This window comes from Salvelinus alpinus, chromosome 3, assembly GCF_045679555.1.
Source record: "Salvelinus alpinus chromosome 3, SLU_Salpinus.1, whole genome shotgun sequence".
In the NCBI taxonomy this organism is placed as follows: domain Eukaryota; kingdom Metazoa; phylum Chordata; class Actinopteri; order Salmoniformes; family Salmonidae; genus Salvelinus; species Salvelinus alpinus.
In genome coordinates, this window is record NC_092088.1 from 20016098 (window position 1) to 20033735 (window position 17638).

The 17638-nt window shown below is 46.0% G+C and overlaps 1 protein-coding gene across 31 annotated transcripts in view; it reads left to right on the plus strand.

Moving 5' to 3' along the window:
* Positions 1 to 16908, plus strand: part of LOC139570202 (transcription factor 7-like 2) — a 108252-nt gene extending 91344 nt beyond the window's left edge. For 2 of the 31 annotated variants that reach the window (XM_071391842.1, XM_071391853.1), the window contains 9 exons: positions 562 to 664; positions 1939 to 2013; positions 7102 to 7239; positions 7407 to 7593; positions 8089 to 8196; positions 8824 to 8887; positions 9643 to 9693; positions 10904 to 10976; positions 15834 to 16907. In XM_071391842.1, coding sequence (XP_071247943.1) covers positions 562 to 664; positions 1939 to 2013; positions 7102 to 7239; positions 7407 to 7593; positions 8089 to 8196; positions 8824 to 8887; positions 9643 to 9693; positions 10904 to 10976; positions 15834 to 16302 — 1268 coding nt within the window. In that variant the 3' untranslated portion in view covers positions 16303 to 16907. Of the gene's footprint in view, positions 1 to 561; positions 665 to 1938; positions 2014 to 7101; positions 7240 to 7406; positions 7594 to 8088; positions 8197 to 8823; positions 8888 to 9642; positions 9694 to 10903; positions 10977 to 11560; positions 11634 to 12267; positions 12330 to 15833 lie in introns of those variants that run through there. The other 29 variants (XM_071391852.1, XM_071391867.1, XM_071391848.1 and 26 more) reach the window with 26 other exon arrangements.
* Positions 16909 to 17638: the final 730 nt, after the last annotated feature.

A 17638-nucleotide genomic window follows, 5' to 3' on the forward strand; every position in this document is an offset into this window, starting at 1 on the left:
TTCATTCATGCTCACGACAGTCAGATGACTTGCTGGGTCAGACCCGGTTTATTTTAGAGTTAAGCTCTACCTGCAGCCCTCTAAAGGAACAGATGTCAATTTCATCTGTATGAGACTGTACACATCGTTTGTTATGTTAGCTTCTAAACCTCAATTATCACACGTTGTTAATCCTCTCATTCAATAGGAGACTAATGTGACAGGATCATGTTGGGGTAGTTCCCACCCCCCTTCTTTCTTTCTCTCGGTCTCTCTCAACACGTTATGCCACCGTACCGCCTGACTCGGAACAGCTTTGATCAGGCCGTGTGATTTAGCACTGTGAACATGCGGGCGCAACCGCACCTCCTCCTCCTCCTCCTCCTCCTCCTCCCAAACCCACCCAGCTTCCAGTGATGTCTACTTTGTTCAATTGTGAAACTCACAAAGGATTAATTTAACACGGACTTTTATTTTGGTTGTGGGGGGTGGGGGGGGGGCTGCGATGTTGGGAACAATTTGATAACTGTTTGCCCTCTCCCTCTCTTTGTCCCTCTACCCTTTCTCTCTCGTTCTCTCCAGGAATTCCAAGGGCTCCACAACACCCAGACATATCTCCCTATTACCCTCTCTCACCTGGTGCTGTAGGCCAGATCCCCCATCCGCTAGGGTGGTTAGTACCACAGTAAGCAACATTCTATTACTCTCTTCTTAATGACCCGTCCCCTTAAATGTATGTTGTTCTGTCCTTGAGCTGTTCTTGTCTAATGATGTTCTGTATTATGTCATTCTGTATTATGTGTTCTGTTTTGTGTGGACCCCAGGAAGAGTAGCTGCTGCTTATGCAACAGCTAATGGGGATCCTAATAAAATACCAATTACCTGTCATTAAGTATGTTGTAGTACTCTAAGCATGCGCTGTTGTCGTTGTTTGTAACTATGTCTAGATGTAGATTAAGAGCATTCAGTTCTGTAGTACATTACGTTGTAAAATCAGCATCTCTAATGTAGAAGATATAACGTCAAATAGTTCTCCGTCAGAGGCAATGTCGTCTGGTTTGTTGTGTATGCTAATATAGCTTGGTTTCAGTATTTTCCAGACTGGTAACATCATAAGCAGAGCGCATAGGGAAAGCTCTGTATCCACTTATCTCAAACTGGGTCCTCTCAATTTTGATCAGGCACTGATTTGACTCCTAGCTGCCCACATTGCAGAGAGAATGGCTAAGTCTCCCTCTCTACCAGTGTCTCCAGTTTATACATTCAAGCAATGGACTGACTCATGGGCCACAGAAGCACACTGTGGTTTCCTAAACCCCCCTCCAACCCCAACTTTGTGTCGAATGCTATTTTGCATGTCTCTGTATTGTCCAATTAGAGCAATGAACCGTGATTGCCCGTATTTTACCCACAATTCCACATGGGAGCTATCCCTGGGTGACTCTTGTCAACACTTGTTAATATGACAAAAGGCTACAAATTAAGCTCTGTTAATTTAATGTTTTCTCACCGCAATCTAAATACCAGGAGAGGTTCCGAGCACAGCCGCGGCACCCTTTGATTTGCTGCACTTTATTTTGGTATAAATTTACATTCATTATTGTTTGTCTTTAGATGTGTAGACCTCAATTAGCGTGATGGCTCCATTAAAGAGTTGCGCTTCGTCTTTAATTATCACAACAAAACACCTAGTTTCAGCTCGGGGAGGAAGGGGCCCCCTCTCCGTCGACACGCGAAGGGTTATGAAATTTAATTAGCCATTCGTATCAGATTTGTGGCATTCAAATTGTTCGGAGTTTGCCTCTCCTTTGATCCGCACTCTGCAATCCCCTAGATTTTAGTCCTGATCAAATGAGAATAAAGAGGCCTGCGATCAGGGAGAGAGGGAGAGGGCTTTACCTCCTCTACTTCCATCAACCATGTTTCTTTACCTCCCTCTCTTCTTTGTCCTTCTCCTAGGCAAGGTCAACCTGTTTACCAGGGTTTTAGACACCCCTACCCGACTGCGCTCACTGTCAACGCATCCATGCAAAGGTGAGTTGAGCCTTGGGAGATAAACACACACACACACACACACACACACACACACAGGAGGAGGCTGTGACGCGGAGAGTGCACACTCCCGTCTCCACGCTCAAAAGGCCAATCCTCCAGTGTCCCCCACTAATCTGTTGAAATATTAATTATATGTATCACTTTCGAGCTAATGAGGCCCCCGAAGAACATTTACCCTAGCTGCATGTCAGCCACATCTATAATGGACGGGTCATGTCCTTGCTGCTAGTTTTTAAACAACCAGACACGTTGATATATAAATGTCTATACACTTAAAAGGAGAGAATGATGCATGCTGGGGCTTGACACTTGGTTAGTTCTTTGTTGGGCCCATTAGGGTCCAGCTCAAGGGGAGAGCTCTGGACACAAGTGAACGGGGGGGAGGGGGAGGGGGGCACAAATGTTTGTTGTTGTGTTATGCGTTTTGAACTGGGCCTGGTTCCCCCGGGGACTGTGCTATACTACTCTGCATTGTTGTTGCTGCGTTATGTGTTTTGAACTGGGCCTGGTTCTCCCAATACTCTGTATTGTATGGAATGTGGGAAGAGTTAACTGTGGATGACAAGTACCCCATGATTTGTGTGGCTGCTCTTTCCCCATGTCCCTCTCCCCCAGCCCAGAGCAGTATTCACAGGCATTTCAGTGCAGGCAGCTAGAGAGTTTGGAACTAGGAACCAGACCAAACTTCAGTTTCATTACAGGCTGATTGGAAAAGCAGCTCCTGAGGGTCGACTGTTCAAACCTCTGTGACTTTGATGGATAAGTGTGAGCGAGGGAGGAAAGGAGAGAGAGGGAGGCCTCGAATGGGGTATAGCAAGGTTAATGTTGTGAAATAGTACCTCACGCCCTTAGTGTTTTGACATTGAACACGTTTCGTGTGCACTCGGGTTCCTCATCTGTCGCTCGCTCTCTCACTCACACGCACATGCACACGGATCTTGAACGCTGCTTTTAATTAAAAGCAGAATAGCACATTCACACTGTTAAAAAAAAGAGGATATGTTAGCCAATAGCTCTTAGTTTGTCCTCTTTCTTGGTTAGCCTTACATTGAACATGTATATCTTCACATATATTCCTCATTAATATACAACACTTACGCATTTAGGTTGATAGTTTCCATCATCACCTTGATCCAGACTCGCTCATGGCTTTAGCAACTGTTCACTGTAACACAGGCTGGTTATAGCAGTGTTATTATAAAGGCTCTCATTTATAATCGCAACCCATCTATTGGATCCCTCTTCTACTCCCAGCGACTCCCTTAAAGCAGACGTCGCCCCCCTCTCCCCAGCCCAGCCCTGGTTGCTCTGCTGTCCGGTGCAGTCAGGGTGTGTCTGGTTTCTGGTAGAGCCGGGCAGCCAGACTAACCGAGGTCTGGCAACGTCTAGTGGACCTGTGCTTTAAGTGACAGCTAATTCAGCTCTAATGACGGCCTCTACATTGTGATCATCTTATTTCCAGCGAGGCTAATTGAATCTGCTGGATGGGGGCTAGGGGGATTGGCTGCGGGGCTGGGGAGAGCTAATGCGTTCTGATGAGACCTAATTGAATTAGCATAGCTGAATAGGTGGAGGTCTCCGTCTCTGGAGAGAAGGGATTTAGCACGTCCTTGTTAAAACTGCAATGGGGGATTTGACAAAAAAATATGTCCATTTGAGTTGTCAAAGGCATAGATAAATGGTGCAGAGTTGAAAGGTTTGGATAATTGTGTATATGACAGGGTTTCGGAAGCAAAAAAATGTAAACAGAATTAGAGAATTGTGTCTTGGCTTTAAAAGGGCTGTCTTGCTTAAATATGCCTCAAGACATCCAGTAGTTATGAAGTCCAGTTCATGTCTAATAATCAAATCATATTTTATTGGTCACATACACATATTTATCAGATGTTATTGCGGGTGTAGCGAAATGCTTGTGTTCCTAGCTCCAACAGTGCAGTAATATTTTATTATTATTATTATTTATTTTTTAATATATTATTTTTACCCCTTTTTCTCCCCAATTTCGTGGTATCTATTTGGTAGTTACAGTCTTGTCTCATCGCTGCAACTCCCGTATGGACTCAGGAGAGGGGAAAGTCAAGAGTGGTGCGTCCTCTGAAACACAACCCAACCAAGCAGCACTACTTCTTTGACACAATGCCCACTTAACCCGGAAGCCAGCCGCACCAATGTGTTGGAGGAAACACCGTACACCTGGCGACCGTGTCAGCGTGCACTGCGTCCGGCCCGCCACAGGAGTCGCTAGTGCGCTATGGGACAAGGACATCCCTGCCGGCCAAACCCTCCCCGACCGAAAGGTTGCAAGATCGAATCCCCGAGCTGACAAGGTACAAATCTGTCGTTCTGCCCCTGAACAAGGCAGTTAACCCACTGTTCCTAGGCCGTCATTGAAAATAAGAATTTGTTCTTAACTGACTTGCCTAGTTAAATAAAGGTAAAATAAAAAAAATACCCCGGAAGACGCTGGGCCAATTGTGCGTCGCCCCCATGGGTCTCCTGGTCGCGGTCGGCTGCGACAGAGCCTGGACTCGAACCCAGAATCTCTAGTGACACAGCTAGCACTGTGATGCAGTGCCGTAGACCACTGCGCCACTCGGGAGGCCCAGTGCAGTAATATTTAACATTTACATGAGGCCTGAGTGCTTGAGATGTCCTGATCCTGTATTTCACTGGGTAGCCAGATCTTAACAAGAGACCAATCCCCTAGTGCCACATACCGGCCCGATTAGGATGCAGAGGGTGAGTCTCACTTTCGTACATTGCACCCCCTCAATGAGCACCTTACACTCAGGACCTGTTAAAAACGATATTATCTGGAAGGAATAAGGCAAGCAGGAGAGCGCAGAGTCAGTGGACGGAGCAAATGAAAATACATTATTTGAATAATGGGGTTGGAGCCATACAGGTCCTTCATATCTGGCAGGCCTGTGTGTGACACATGGGAGGAAGTGTAGGCCTCTCGCCCCCTGCCCTTTGATATGTTCCTCCCTCACCCCTCTCTCTCTCTCCCTTCCTCACTCGCTACCTCTCAGACTTTTTCTGCGGAAGGGAAAGTGCGCCGGGCGAGTCATTATACATTAACCAGGCACGGGGATACCGCCTCGCATTGGCAATTAAATGGCCCTGGCTGACACTGGGCCTCCGTTACAGCCAATGACCCACCCCCATCCCTGTCTTTCAGATTGAGACGTAGGAGCCTGGGGGTTGGGGGCTCCCTCTCTCTATCTCTCTTTCCCTCTGTTGGCTAAATTGGGCCAAGGCGCTGTTCTGTGCTGATGAGGCTGGATGATGCCCCCGCACATCAAAGGGATGGCCGTCATGTTTAAACCATAACCTGGGCCGCGCGGTGGCAGCTGGAGGGAGAGAGGGAGGGAGGGAGGTTGGGAGGGAGGGAGTGGGGGGGGGGGGGGGACAGGAAGGAGAAAAGTAGAGAAGGAAGAAGGATAAAAAATAAAAATAAAAAAATGCACGAAGAAAGGGAGAAGGAAGGAAAAAGAGAGAGAGTAGGGGAAATGCAGCAGCCTAATGATGGCTGATCTGCAGCCACTGTCCCCTCAGCAGATGACATGGCACAAACACAAACGTGTCAATGATGAAGAGAGGAGAAGGGAGGAGAGAAGAGCAGTGGGAGCGAGAGAGAGAGAGAGAGAGAGAGAGAGAGAGAGAGAGAGAGAGAGAGAGAAGAGCAGCAGCGGGAGAGAGAGAGAAAACACACTCCCCAGAGATCGCCTGCAACAGAAACTAGTTGTTCCTGGCGACCTGATGCTCATCATTATATTCTGGCTCCAAGCCATGCAGCCAGACACATCCAGATAATGAGCCGTTAAAAAAGAAAAATAATAAATTATTCCTCCTTTTCCCCCCTCCTTCATCCTCCACTCTTTTTTCTACGATTTGTGTACGGTCATGCGTAGCTGAGGCATATATATACTCTACACTCACATTCAAATAATCTTACATAGACATAATTACTCTGACTCACTCATCACACACACAATTGTGTGTGATGAGTGAACTGTGAAGTGAATCCATAGATGCGGGTTATTGCCGTCAATCAGTGTAGCTAATGATACTGGTGTTACAAAGATGTCGAGTAGGGGGATAAAGAATAACACCATTAGTAATCCAGATCTAGCATGAGGCCCAATGGAATCTAGAATGAGGCCCAGTGGAATCTAGCATGAGGCCCAGTGGAATCTAGAATGAGGCCCAGTGGAATCTAGAATGAGGCCCAATGGAATCTAGCACGAGGCCCAATGGAATCTAGCATGACGCCCAAAGGAATCTAGCATGAGGCCCAATGGAATCTAGCATGACGCCCAAAGGAATCTAGCATGAGGCCCAATGGAATAGGCCTAGGCCTAACACAGAAAAAGGTGCCTTGCCCATGGTTAAAGCTAAGGCCTAGGAGCTGAAGATGTTTAAACATGACCTCAGTTTTGACATCAGCCTACACCACAGATTGGCATAAGACTCCACATACCTGTAGTTTGCCACATTGTAAAGGGGCCAAGACATCCTGGAACTTGTATTTGTCATCCACAGTGCAGAGAAGGCTGGCAGCACTAAACACTGACTTGCCATTGGAGGAAGTCACTATTTTGGCTCAGTTATAGAAGCATGAAGTGTCTGTATGGGACATTTTGGCAGAAAATTACTGTCTTGTCCTTCCATTTGAAACTCTTCCCACTTCAAAACAAAACAGCTCTCATTTTTAAAATGAATATTATGAAATATGACTTGTGATGTTTAGTGTGTGTGTGTACTGGGTAACTGCTTCTATGTGATCGTGAGATACAAATTCTGTGATACTGATGGACCGAATCCTTTCTTGATATACGCGTGCGAAACTCAAGCTTTTGTGTAAGTCATGCATTGAATCTCAATGACAGATTTGCACAGAAATCCAACTTTCCCGCTCGAACCTCAAGTTAGGATTCGGCCCTATACAGCACGGCAACATGTGCACGTCTGTACGAATGCTCGAGTGGGCATACTCTGTCTCTGTTTGTGTCTACATGTGTCCATCTTCCATTTCACACGTGTCCACTCTGACGATTTACACAGTTTTCTGTCCTCCAGGTTCCCTCACCACATGGTCCCCCCTCATCACAGTTTGCACCAGACCGGCATCCCCCACCCCGCCATCGTCACGCCCAACGTCAAGCAAGAGTCCTCCCACAGCGACATCGGCCTCAACAGCTCGTGAGTACACACATCTGCACACACACACACACACTCACCTCTGCTTATTTTGACCATTGTAAACTAAACGGCAGTAGAGGAAATCTTGCCACTGGTGTTGTTGTTCTAAATTCTACCATTACAATAAGCTGTTTAATACCAATTCTGGGTATTTGCCAACCATACAGTACTATACTGTACACACTCCACAGGAAACACCAGGACTCGAAAAAGGAGGACGAGAAGAAGAAGCAGCCCCACATCAAGAAGCCGCTGAACGCCTTTATGCTCTACATGAAGGAGATGAGGGCCAAGGTGGTGGCCGAGTGCACGTTGAAAGAGAGCGCCGCCATTAACCAGATACTGGGACGAAGGGTGAGAGAGAGAGAGAGAGACGGCACCGCTATAGACACAGACTCACTCATTTCACACATACAGCTTGGTAACTCCCTGTACAAGGGACTATGCATAGGGCAGGTAGCCTAGCGGTTAAGAGTGTTGGGCCAGTACACCAAAAGGTCGCTGGTTCGAATCCCTGAGCTGACTAAGTGAGAAATCTGTCGATGTGCTCTTGAGCAAGGCCCTTAACCATACGTTCTCCTGTAAGTCGCTCTGGATAAGAGCGTCTGCTAAATGAATTAAATGTCAAATGAAAATATCCACCCCACACCCTGTATGGTTTAGTTGACTATAGGCCTGCTACTGGGTCTGGTAGACAAGGGAAACATGTCTTAGTTTGTCTCTACGTCTCACTGCTCTTGACTGAACACTGTCTTCTTCTACTGTTGACACTTTTTGCACTCTTCTCTTTCTATTATGTCCTTCCCCCTGTCTTCCTCCCCCTCTCTCTTCCCACGTGTCTGTCTGTAGTGGCACGCCCTAACACGAGAGGAGCAGGCGAAATACTACGAGCTGGCCAGGAAAGAGCGACAGCTTCACATGCAGCTCTACCCCGGCTGGTCTGCACGAGATAACTATGTAAGTTTTTAAGTTTTCAACACGTACCTCTTCAAGGACGTGTGTCTGGGATGAGTGCTCTTACTGTTCTGTTTGAGCTGAGAGCTCACCTCACTAGCAATGCCTGTTGACTGCTTCCCTAGACACCTTAGCCAATGGAATCTACAATATACTTTACAGTAGATTTGCTGGGCTATATAAAACAGGGTCTAAAGTCCCTGGAATTCTGATGCTGATAGGAAGTTTCTCTCCCAGCGTTTGCTGTGCGTCCAGCAGTTCAGGGGTCATCGTAAACCCCTGCAAAGGTCAGGTTGGCCAGTGAAACTTTGACTCCTCTCAGCCTGCACAAAGCATTCTGCAAATCTGACTCCCTCGCTAGAAACCAACAAAGCCTCTACGATGGTCACTAAACGAGAGGAAAATAAGTCAAAAGATTACAACAAAAGAACAAGAGAGAGAAAAAAATACAGAAAGGGAGAAGGCGAAATTCTGCAATGTCTTGCAGTGGCAGTTAAAACCGGCGGGCAGAGAAAGAGTGAGAGAATGAATGAATAAATAAACAAACAGAAAGATGGGCCCGTTTTCATTTCACGTGTCAGGTCTTCTGCAATATAATAACTAAGGTTCCTGTCTATTTCTCTTGTTTTGGCGGCTAACCAACAGGGCAAGAAGAAGAAGAGGAAACGGGATAAGCAGCCAGGAGAGGGCAATGGTAAGTGAGCGGCAGTTCTCTCTCCTATTAGGAGACCCTTCATGTGTTCAGGACTGTGTGACATCTTACAAGATAATAGTCTAGCCCGTTTTTCCCCCCTCTACTGCTTTTAATTTTAATTTTGTGTTGTTGTGCTCGTTTTTTACTACTACATAGTTATGCTACACGTAATGCAATATTTAAATGGTAGACTTGCTTGTTACCCCCATCTTCCATTTCCCACCTCCTCCCATAGCCTTCCCCAGCTAATAACGTTGAATATGCATGACCCCCTCCCTTCCCCAGGCCCCCCCCCCCCCCACACACACACTTTGCCCCCCAGCATCTATGAAACGTTGATATGTGTGTTTTGAGAATGTGAAATTGAAGTGTTACGATAGTCATTAACATGAACTTTGCCAGTGTTGTGTGTCTGTGTGTCATAATGCCTGTGCCCTGCAGATAGACTGTGCTTGATGCCTGTGCCCTGCAGATAGACTGTGCTTGTGTGTCTGTAACCTGGGCCGCCCCCTGCTTGTTTTCATGCATGCTTTTTAGTCACCCCAAAAAAGAGGGGAAATAATCACCCACTTCTTAAAATTAAGGAGGTTTACTAATTCTATTTGCTTCTTCATTTTATATTCTTATTATTCACATTCTTCTGATATTCCATATTGTGAGTTGAGAAGGAGAAATGCGGAATATGAAAGTGTATTTTACGCTCGTTTACGTGACGATCCCCTCTTGAAGGCTTCTCCATCTGTTCTTTTTTTCAGAACACAGAGAATATTTTCCAAACCCTTGCCTTTCACTCCCTCCGATTACAGGTGCTAATGTCATTTTGAGTCTTAACTTACTCACTTGTTTTTTTTCTCTCTTTTTAGTTTATTATGTATTTATCTATGCATGTGAAATATATTATATTTAAAGTACATTTTACTAAGCTAAATGCAATATTTTGAAGGATGTTATATGCTTTGGTTGCTGCTTTCTTTCTTAAAATGTTTCTTATGTTTATTTATTTGACCATTTTATTTATACTAGCAAAAGTACATTTTATTTTATATACTTAAATAGTTATTAATGACGCTTCTGTGTTTAAGACATTTATTCTAGAACAATCTTCCCCATTTGGCCAAATCAATATGTTGTATATATTTCTAGTGGTGGCTGTTAAGTTAAAGTCATCTTAATGTTGAGTATGACCCAGAGATTTTACGTCAGTCAGGGTAAACCTCCTTAATCTATTTGCTTCAGTAGCTGTGCTTGTGCCTTTCCCTGGGCCAGAATGAGTTGAGCCTATTCCCCTTCTACGCGGTCTCTGCTCAAACTAAGGCCTGGATTCACTCACCATAGAATTCCTCCTTTGGCCCAGCTGTCACTTTGCTCTACATTTAGATTATTAAGCCACTATGGTAGAAAACCGTGTGTCGGGTGTTTGAATTCAGGTCTAAGTACAGTAGTAGTGCCCTTGCTGCATTCAGTAGGGTTTAACCCTTTAATGCTTTCCCTGGCTGAGACTAACCCAAACCTCCACTTAGTGTAACAGTCTGATACTGCTGCCTCTTCCTACCTACCACCTCTAGCCTCTCCTTCTCAAATATGGCGATAAAAAGTATAACTATGAATGGCACTTAGCAGAAATGTAATCAAGTCTGCATTATTTTCCCCGTCATATTCTGCTCCTTTAACAAATACGTATGGTCTTTTTATTGGCTTTAGCCTTCTATTAAAGTGGAAATGACTATCCTTTCGTTCCACTTAATCTTTGCACATTTATGCACTTGTTCGCTTTTTGCTTGCGGTTTGATTACTAATGTCTGAAAGACTAACTGTGTCTTCTGACAGTCCTTTCTGTAAAGACATACTGCATCTTTTTAATTAAGGGGGAAATTAGCTAGATATGCCGCGATTACGAAACTCACAGACTCACTGGTTTCCGTTTTTTTCTCCTTTATTTTCCTCCTCTTTCTCTTCCCCCCCCTTTTGGTTATTCTTCCTCCTGTCTGCTGGCTTCCCTCCCTGTTGTGGCATCAGACCTGAGCGCTCCTAAGAAGTGTCGAGCGCGCTTTGGGCTCGATCAGCAGAATAACTGGTGTGGCCCGTGCAGGTGTGTATGGTGTGTGCTGGCGTGAACGCCGGGGGCCAGGTGACGGCTGCTGTCTGAACTGGGACTTCCTCCTTCCCTCCCCGCCTTCCTCTCTCCTTCCTTCGCCAGGCTGTCGCCACCTCCCAACTCTTCCTCCAACCCAGCCCTGCTAGTCTGGCCTGCCTCTAGTTGTGTTGGTGTTTGGGAACAGGGCTAACAGGGTATGCGTTAACGTCCGCGTGTGTGTGTGTGTGTGTGTGTGTGTGTGTGTGTGTGTGTGTGTGTGTGTGTGTGTGTGTGTGTGTGTGTGTGTGTGTGTGTGTGTGTGTGTGTGTGTGTGTTGGGGTGAGTGGTGTTTGTCTGTACCCAAGTCTAGATTGCAGCATATAGATGTGGGGTTGGGTGGGTCCTATAGGGCATATTCTCATAATGAGGGGCAGGACTCATCAGACTGGGTCTGAGAGGAGTTGGAGACGCGATGGCCTGGTCTGTGTGGAGGAGGTCCCAGTGTTGGCAGCCCAAACCTAAGCCTTGGCTATATGTTGTCTGTCCAATGACGTGTCCATTTTCTGGTTTTTTTTGTATCGTTTGTGTGTGGCTAACAGATGCAAATGCCCCAAAGAAGTGTCGTGCCTTGTTCGGGCTTGACCAGCTGAGTTTATGGTGCAAACCATGCAGGTATACCCCTGTAGTATCTACGGGAGGACAACCGTAATGACAATCACTTCCTTCTCTTACGTCTTCTCAAGGCGTCCGTCTAAAACAGATGTGTCTAATGTTTCCTTCAATGTGTTAATTGATGACGCCAACGTTCTGTCTTTTCCTGATTGGGGTATTTTCTGCTAGAACTTCTCCTAGCGGGTCATTTCACTTATTTTCTTTGAAAACTAGAAGCCCAGGCGCAGAAAATGGATTTACTAGCATCATTTGTACTCTACCTCAGCAATTATAACATTGTCAGGGAAGATCCTGGTTGCAACATTGTACACAATCAAATTTAGGAGAACCTTGGGCCTTTTTGTTGTAATGTAATTTTTAAAAGGAATACATTAATGGTTTATGATACTATTCTTCTGGCAAGTTGAAAGGTTGAAATCCATTTTCTATCCAGGCTGTATGTAAGTGCCTGACATCCTAACTGTTTTAAGTGTCTGTCTGAATTGGCCTTCTTGATAACCTTGTCGTGCTAAGGTTTACCCTGCTTCTCAGAGGGCACCAGAGTGACTTTCTTCTATGCCCTCTTCCTCCTCCTCCTCCACCTCCTCCTCCTCTTCTTCTTCCTCCAAACTCCTCTCTAATAACCCTTAATTAGTCCCTACCTGTTGTCTTTCTGTTCTGACACAAGCAGTCTTTGAATTGGGAATATTTTCATGGTAGGTATCTGTTTCTGTTAAGTAATACCCTTCTCCGTGTCTGGCTTGCACTGTGTCCCCACCTCTACCCTGACCATTGTGACGCTCCGTTTGACACTCTGCATCACCATGGTCAACCCAGGGCATGCGACCTATCAATACATTTCATTTTTCTCCTTTTTGTTTTCAATATTGATCTGTAGTTATTAGTACAGAAAGTCTTATCTGGCATTTTGTCATTGCCTCAAAGAAAACCGGTCATAAGATATTGAGTTATCTTACCAAGTCACTTTTCATGTCCAATTCTAAGGGTTGATTTCATATGGTGTCCAGTTGAAGTCAACATCCAATTCAAGTCATCCACAAGGCCCGCCGAACTCAATTAGCAACGCTCCGCACTCAGTTTCTACTGCCGTGCGGTTCCAGATTGAAAATAAGACGTAGAACAGTGGATCACATTGATATCGGGATGACATACTCGCTGTATTTCCTGATCTAGTCTATGAACGTAACGGGTGGATGACGAGTAGAGCAGCAGCGGGGTGTCAGAGGGCCGGGGCTTGGAAACAGCCAGGGATAAATCCTGCTTCGTTTAAGGAGCCGAGAGGTTAACACACCCCATCGGGCTCCATTTCCTGAAAGATGCATCTGGCGTTATTCCCCTGGAGACAGGGAAATCAATATGTTACACAGGCACATACTATCAATCGATATGTCTGGTAAAAAAAAAAAATGATATTAGCTCATTTGTAGCGGTTTGACAGGCAGTTATCACTTCAGAGGAAGAGATACAGGCTGGCACTGGCAGAGGAAGAGATACAGGCTGGCACTGGCAGAGGAACAGATACAGGCTGGCACTGGCAGAGGAACAGATACAGGCTGGCACTGGCAGAGGAACAGATACAGGCTGGCACTGGCAGAGGAACAGATACAGGCTGGCACTGGCAGAGGAACAGATACAGGCTGGCACTGGCAGTAATAATAGTACCACACAATACTCATACAGGGTCTTTGACAGCCAAGCAGACATCTCAACTCCCTTTCCCTTGCTTTTCAGTTGACATTTCCCTGTGTTTTTACTCTTTCTTGTGGGTCATTGTTGTGTGCTTGTTCTCTTTGTGTAATTGTTCAATCTCACAAGTGCATGCCTTTTTGTCCAGCATGCCATCAGTGTAAGGTATGTGTGGTTGTCCAAATATATATTTTTCTTCCCCACTCTCCCTTTCTCTTCATTCCTCTCTTATCAGTTCTCACTGATCGATCCCCCCCCTCTTTTTCCCCATCTCATTCTCTCTCTCACAGTATTTGTGTGAACCCTTTACCTGAAGGAGTACAGGCAGGGTATGACTTGACAAACAGGCCTTACCCTTGATTGAACGATAGAACAGAGAAAGCTAGCTGAACCAAAGCATAGTTTCTATCACTCACTTCTGCCCGCCTCCCTCCCTCCCCACCTCCCAATTCTGTTCTTTCTCCTTCTTGCTCATTGTCCCTGTGAGCTAGCAACACAGTCTGAACCACAGTGTATTTGCCCTCGAGGCACGCACAGACCTTGTGATAAGGAGTTGTTGTTGTTGATGTCAGGGTGAAACGAGGTGGGCAGAGGCTCCCCCCTCTGTCCATCCTTGCCTCCCTGCACCCCATATGAACATAGCATGTGCACAGCCACCCCCCCCGCCTCTTGAGTGATAGCTCAGTGCAGTTGCATTGTGGGCCGTTCCACAGAGCGAGATGGGTTGGCTGCAGGCGTGCCAGACAGGGGAGAGTCCTGACCTGAGCAGAAATGCAACCATTATAGCGTGACCCTCATACACACATGTCTTAGGGGCAGGTGCAGCGTAGTGGGGATCCCCCTAACCTCTTACCTCAGCATCTGAACTCTCCCCCCTAAGGGGGAGACAGAGGAGAGACAGAGAGAGAAGTAAGGATAGTGGAGGAAAGAGAGAGAATTCAGGATAGTGAAAGAGAGACAGAGAGAGAGAGAGAGAGAAGTCAGGATAATGAAGGGAAGTAAGGAGGAGAGAGAGAGAGAGAAGTCAGGATAATGAAGGGAAGTGAGGAGGGAGGAGAGAGAGAGAGAAGTCAGGATAGTGGCGGAGAGAGAGAAGTCAGAATAGTGGAGGAGAGGGAGGAGAGAAGTCAGGATAGTGGAGGACAGGGAGGAGAGAGAGAAGTCAGGATAGTGGAGGAGAGAGAGAGAGAAGTCAGGATAGTGGAGGAGAGGGAGGAGAGAGAGAGAGGTCACGATAGTGGAGGAGAGGGAGGAGAGAGAGAGAAGTCAGGATCGTGGAGGAGAGAGAGGAGAGAGAAGTCAGGATCGTGGAGGAGAGGGAGGAAAGAGAGAGAGAGAAGTCAGGATAGTAGAGGAGAGGGAGGAGAGAAAGAGAGAAGTCAGGATAGTAGAGAGGAGGGAGGGGAGAGAGAGAAGTCAGGATAATGGAGGGAAGAGAGAGAGAGAGAAGTCAGGATAGTGGAGGAAAGAGAGGAGGGAGGGGAGAGAGAGAAGTCAGGATAGTGGAGGGAAGTGAGGAGGGAGGGGAGAGAGAGAAGTCAGGATAGTGGAGGGAAGAGAGGAGGGAGGGAAGAGAGAGAAGTCAGGATAGTGGAGGGAAGAGAGGAGGGAGGGAAGAGAGAGAAGTCAGGATAGTGGAGGGAAGAGAGAGAACTCAGGATAGTGGAGGGAAGAGAGGAGGGAGGGGAGAGAGAGAAGTCAGGATAGTGGAGGGAAGAGAGAAGGGAGGGGAGAGAGAGAAGTCAGGATAGTGGAGGAAAGAGAGGAGGGAGGGGAGAGAGAGAAGTCAGGATAGTGGAGGGAAGAGAGGAGGGAGGGGAGAGAGAGAAGTCAGGATAGTGGAGGGAAGAGAGAAGGGAGGGGAGGGGAGAGAGAGAAGTCAGGATAGTGGAGGGAAGAGAGGAGGGTGGGGAGAGAGAGAAGTCAGGATAGTGGAGGGAAGAGAGAAGGGAGGGGAGAGAGAGGGATGGACTAGTATCTCAGAAGAGCAGGTTGATCCTGGCAGTAGCTCTTCACCACGGCCAGCTCTTTGGTTGAGTAAAGACCAGAACTCTGTGAGGAAACGTTTAAAAGATCAGGGAAAATAGCAACAAAAAGGGGAGTTGTTTTGAGATTCGCCATTAAAACCATTCTTCATTCTTCTTTATTTTTCATCCATTTCTCATCCATCATTTTCATCCTCCTGCTGCCTCTCCTCGTTCATCATCCTGTCTGTCTGTTTGGTGTACTGTGTGTATGTCCTGGGAATCTGAGCAGGCCACATGAAGCCTTGATCCTCAGCCAGGCTGTAGTGTTGGCAACCACTTAAATGCACCAGAAAAGAACAATAATGTAACGCATAGAAATAGGTTTTTAGATGTTATCTTTAAGACATTGACGGTATGCATAATGCCAGTGAAACAAGATGGTGCATTTATGTTGACTGCTAAGGCTCGGCTATTGCCCAGCAGATTGTTGTCAGTTCTGGGATGTCCTGCTAAACAAAACCCGTCTTTCTCTGTCCCCCATCTCCAGGAGGAAAAAAAAGTGCATTCGCTACATCCAAGGTGAAGGTAGCTGTGCCAGTCCTCCCTCTTCGGACGGCAGCTTACTAGACTCCCCCCCATCCTCCCCCTCCTCGGTGGCCCCCTCCCCCTCCCCCTCCTCGAAAGAGTCCAGACCTCAGACTGAACAAATGCAACCTCTCTCACTGACTATGAAACCGGCCCACCAGCCTCTCCACTACCCGCACCGGCACCTCCTGGCTGGGCATCCTCCTCCGCCATCTTTGGTTCTGCTGGAAAACTCTGCTGCTGCAGCGGGCAAAACGCCTGGCGCAGCCCACAACGGAGCGCACGGCGACGTCTCGTCCTCGCGGCAGCCGGGCTCCTCGGGCGCCGCCCTGGCCAGGCCCTTGGCAGCATCGCTGTGTCATTCCCACTCGCTACACCCCAACTCCACGGCCCCTCAGCCTCTGTCGCTCGTTACCAAGTCTATAGAGTAGATCCCTCCTTATTCGCTCCTTCCTTCCTTCCCCTTTTTCTAGCTCAGCACCCTTCATTCTTTTCTCTTTGTTTCGTTCAATCTTTTTCTTCTGTTTCTGTGCCATAAGGCTTTGAAAATGTGTTACTGTTTTATCAAAGTTCATTGGTCAATATTTGACCCATCATTATCGAAAAAATAGAAATATTATAATGAAATAATAATCCAATGAGCTGTAGAGTATGGCTTTGTGAATCTGCCCAAATTCTTCTGAACTTCTGTTCTTCTCTTTATTTTGTAGTGTTAAAATGAAAATTGTTATTTAGTTCCACTTAAACGTGTTTCAATGACAGATATAAAAAATTGTAGATTAGACGACTATTCAATGACCCCTTTTCTTGAAAGTGTTGGTTCTCCTTCATTATTTGTATTAAATACGAGCTTGCGAACCAATCATTGGAGGGTATGAGGATCGTGGAGACACCTCTCTTACTGAGGAACAACTTTAATTGTGATGTTACTTGTTCTTCTTTAAATGTACAGAACTATTTGGTGGGTGGGTTGGGGGGGACGGGGTTCATGTGTTAATGTGCATCGTTCCATTGCGTTGTCTTTTTTATTTTTTTTGGTTTACCTTTGGGGGTGGAGTCAGGTGGGGTGGGTGGGGGGGTTGGAAGGGAGAGGGGGGGGTCTATTGGGGTGGGTGGGGGGTTGCGGTATTCAATACAAAATGTCACAACGCTAGGACCAGTAGTATTTATTGCTTTAGAGATTGCTTGTTGTATCTTGTATGTTGTCCATTTTAAAATCTGTTCTTTTTCTTAATACATTGTATAAATATTTTTTTCTTAACGTAAGCAACTATATAAAAACTTCATTTTTTCTTCACTGAAAACCTGGATTCCACCCAATGTACTGTGTAGATTTCACACACAGAGGTATGCACAACTTCATTACAAGAAATGCGTCTATAAGCCATTTTACAAAAGAAGAAAATAAACTTGAAACAACAAGGGACAGTGGGTACCGTGTCTTCAGTAGTTTGGGGAAGTGTCTAAAGCCCTTCTTTTTTATTGCACAGTCCCATCTCTACCGGACTGTAGATTTGTGTACAGATTTTCCGTGCCAAATTTTGTGATAATTTTCTCTCCTCTAATCACGCTGTAGAGGTTTCAGTTGTGTTTGTTTCTTTTCTTTTTCTTTCTTTCTTCTTTTTTTTTTACATACTTTGCTGTGACGTTACATAGATTGCTATGTATGTAGTATAAATGTTGCTATAACAAATGTGTTTGGTAGCAAATTGTCAAATATACAAATTTAAATTTCAACTGAATAAAAAGACAGACATTATACTGTAT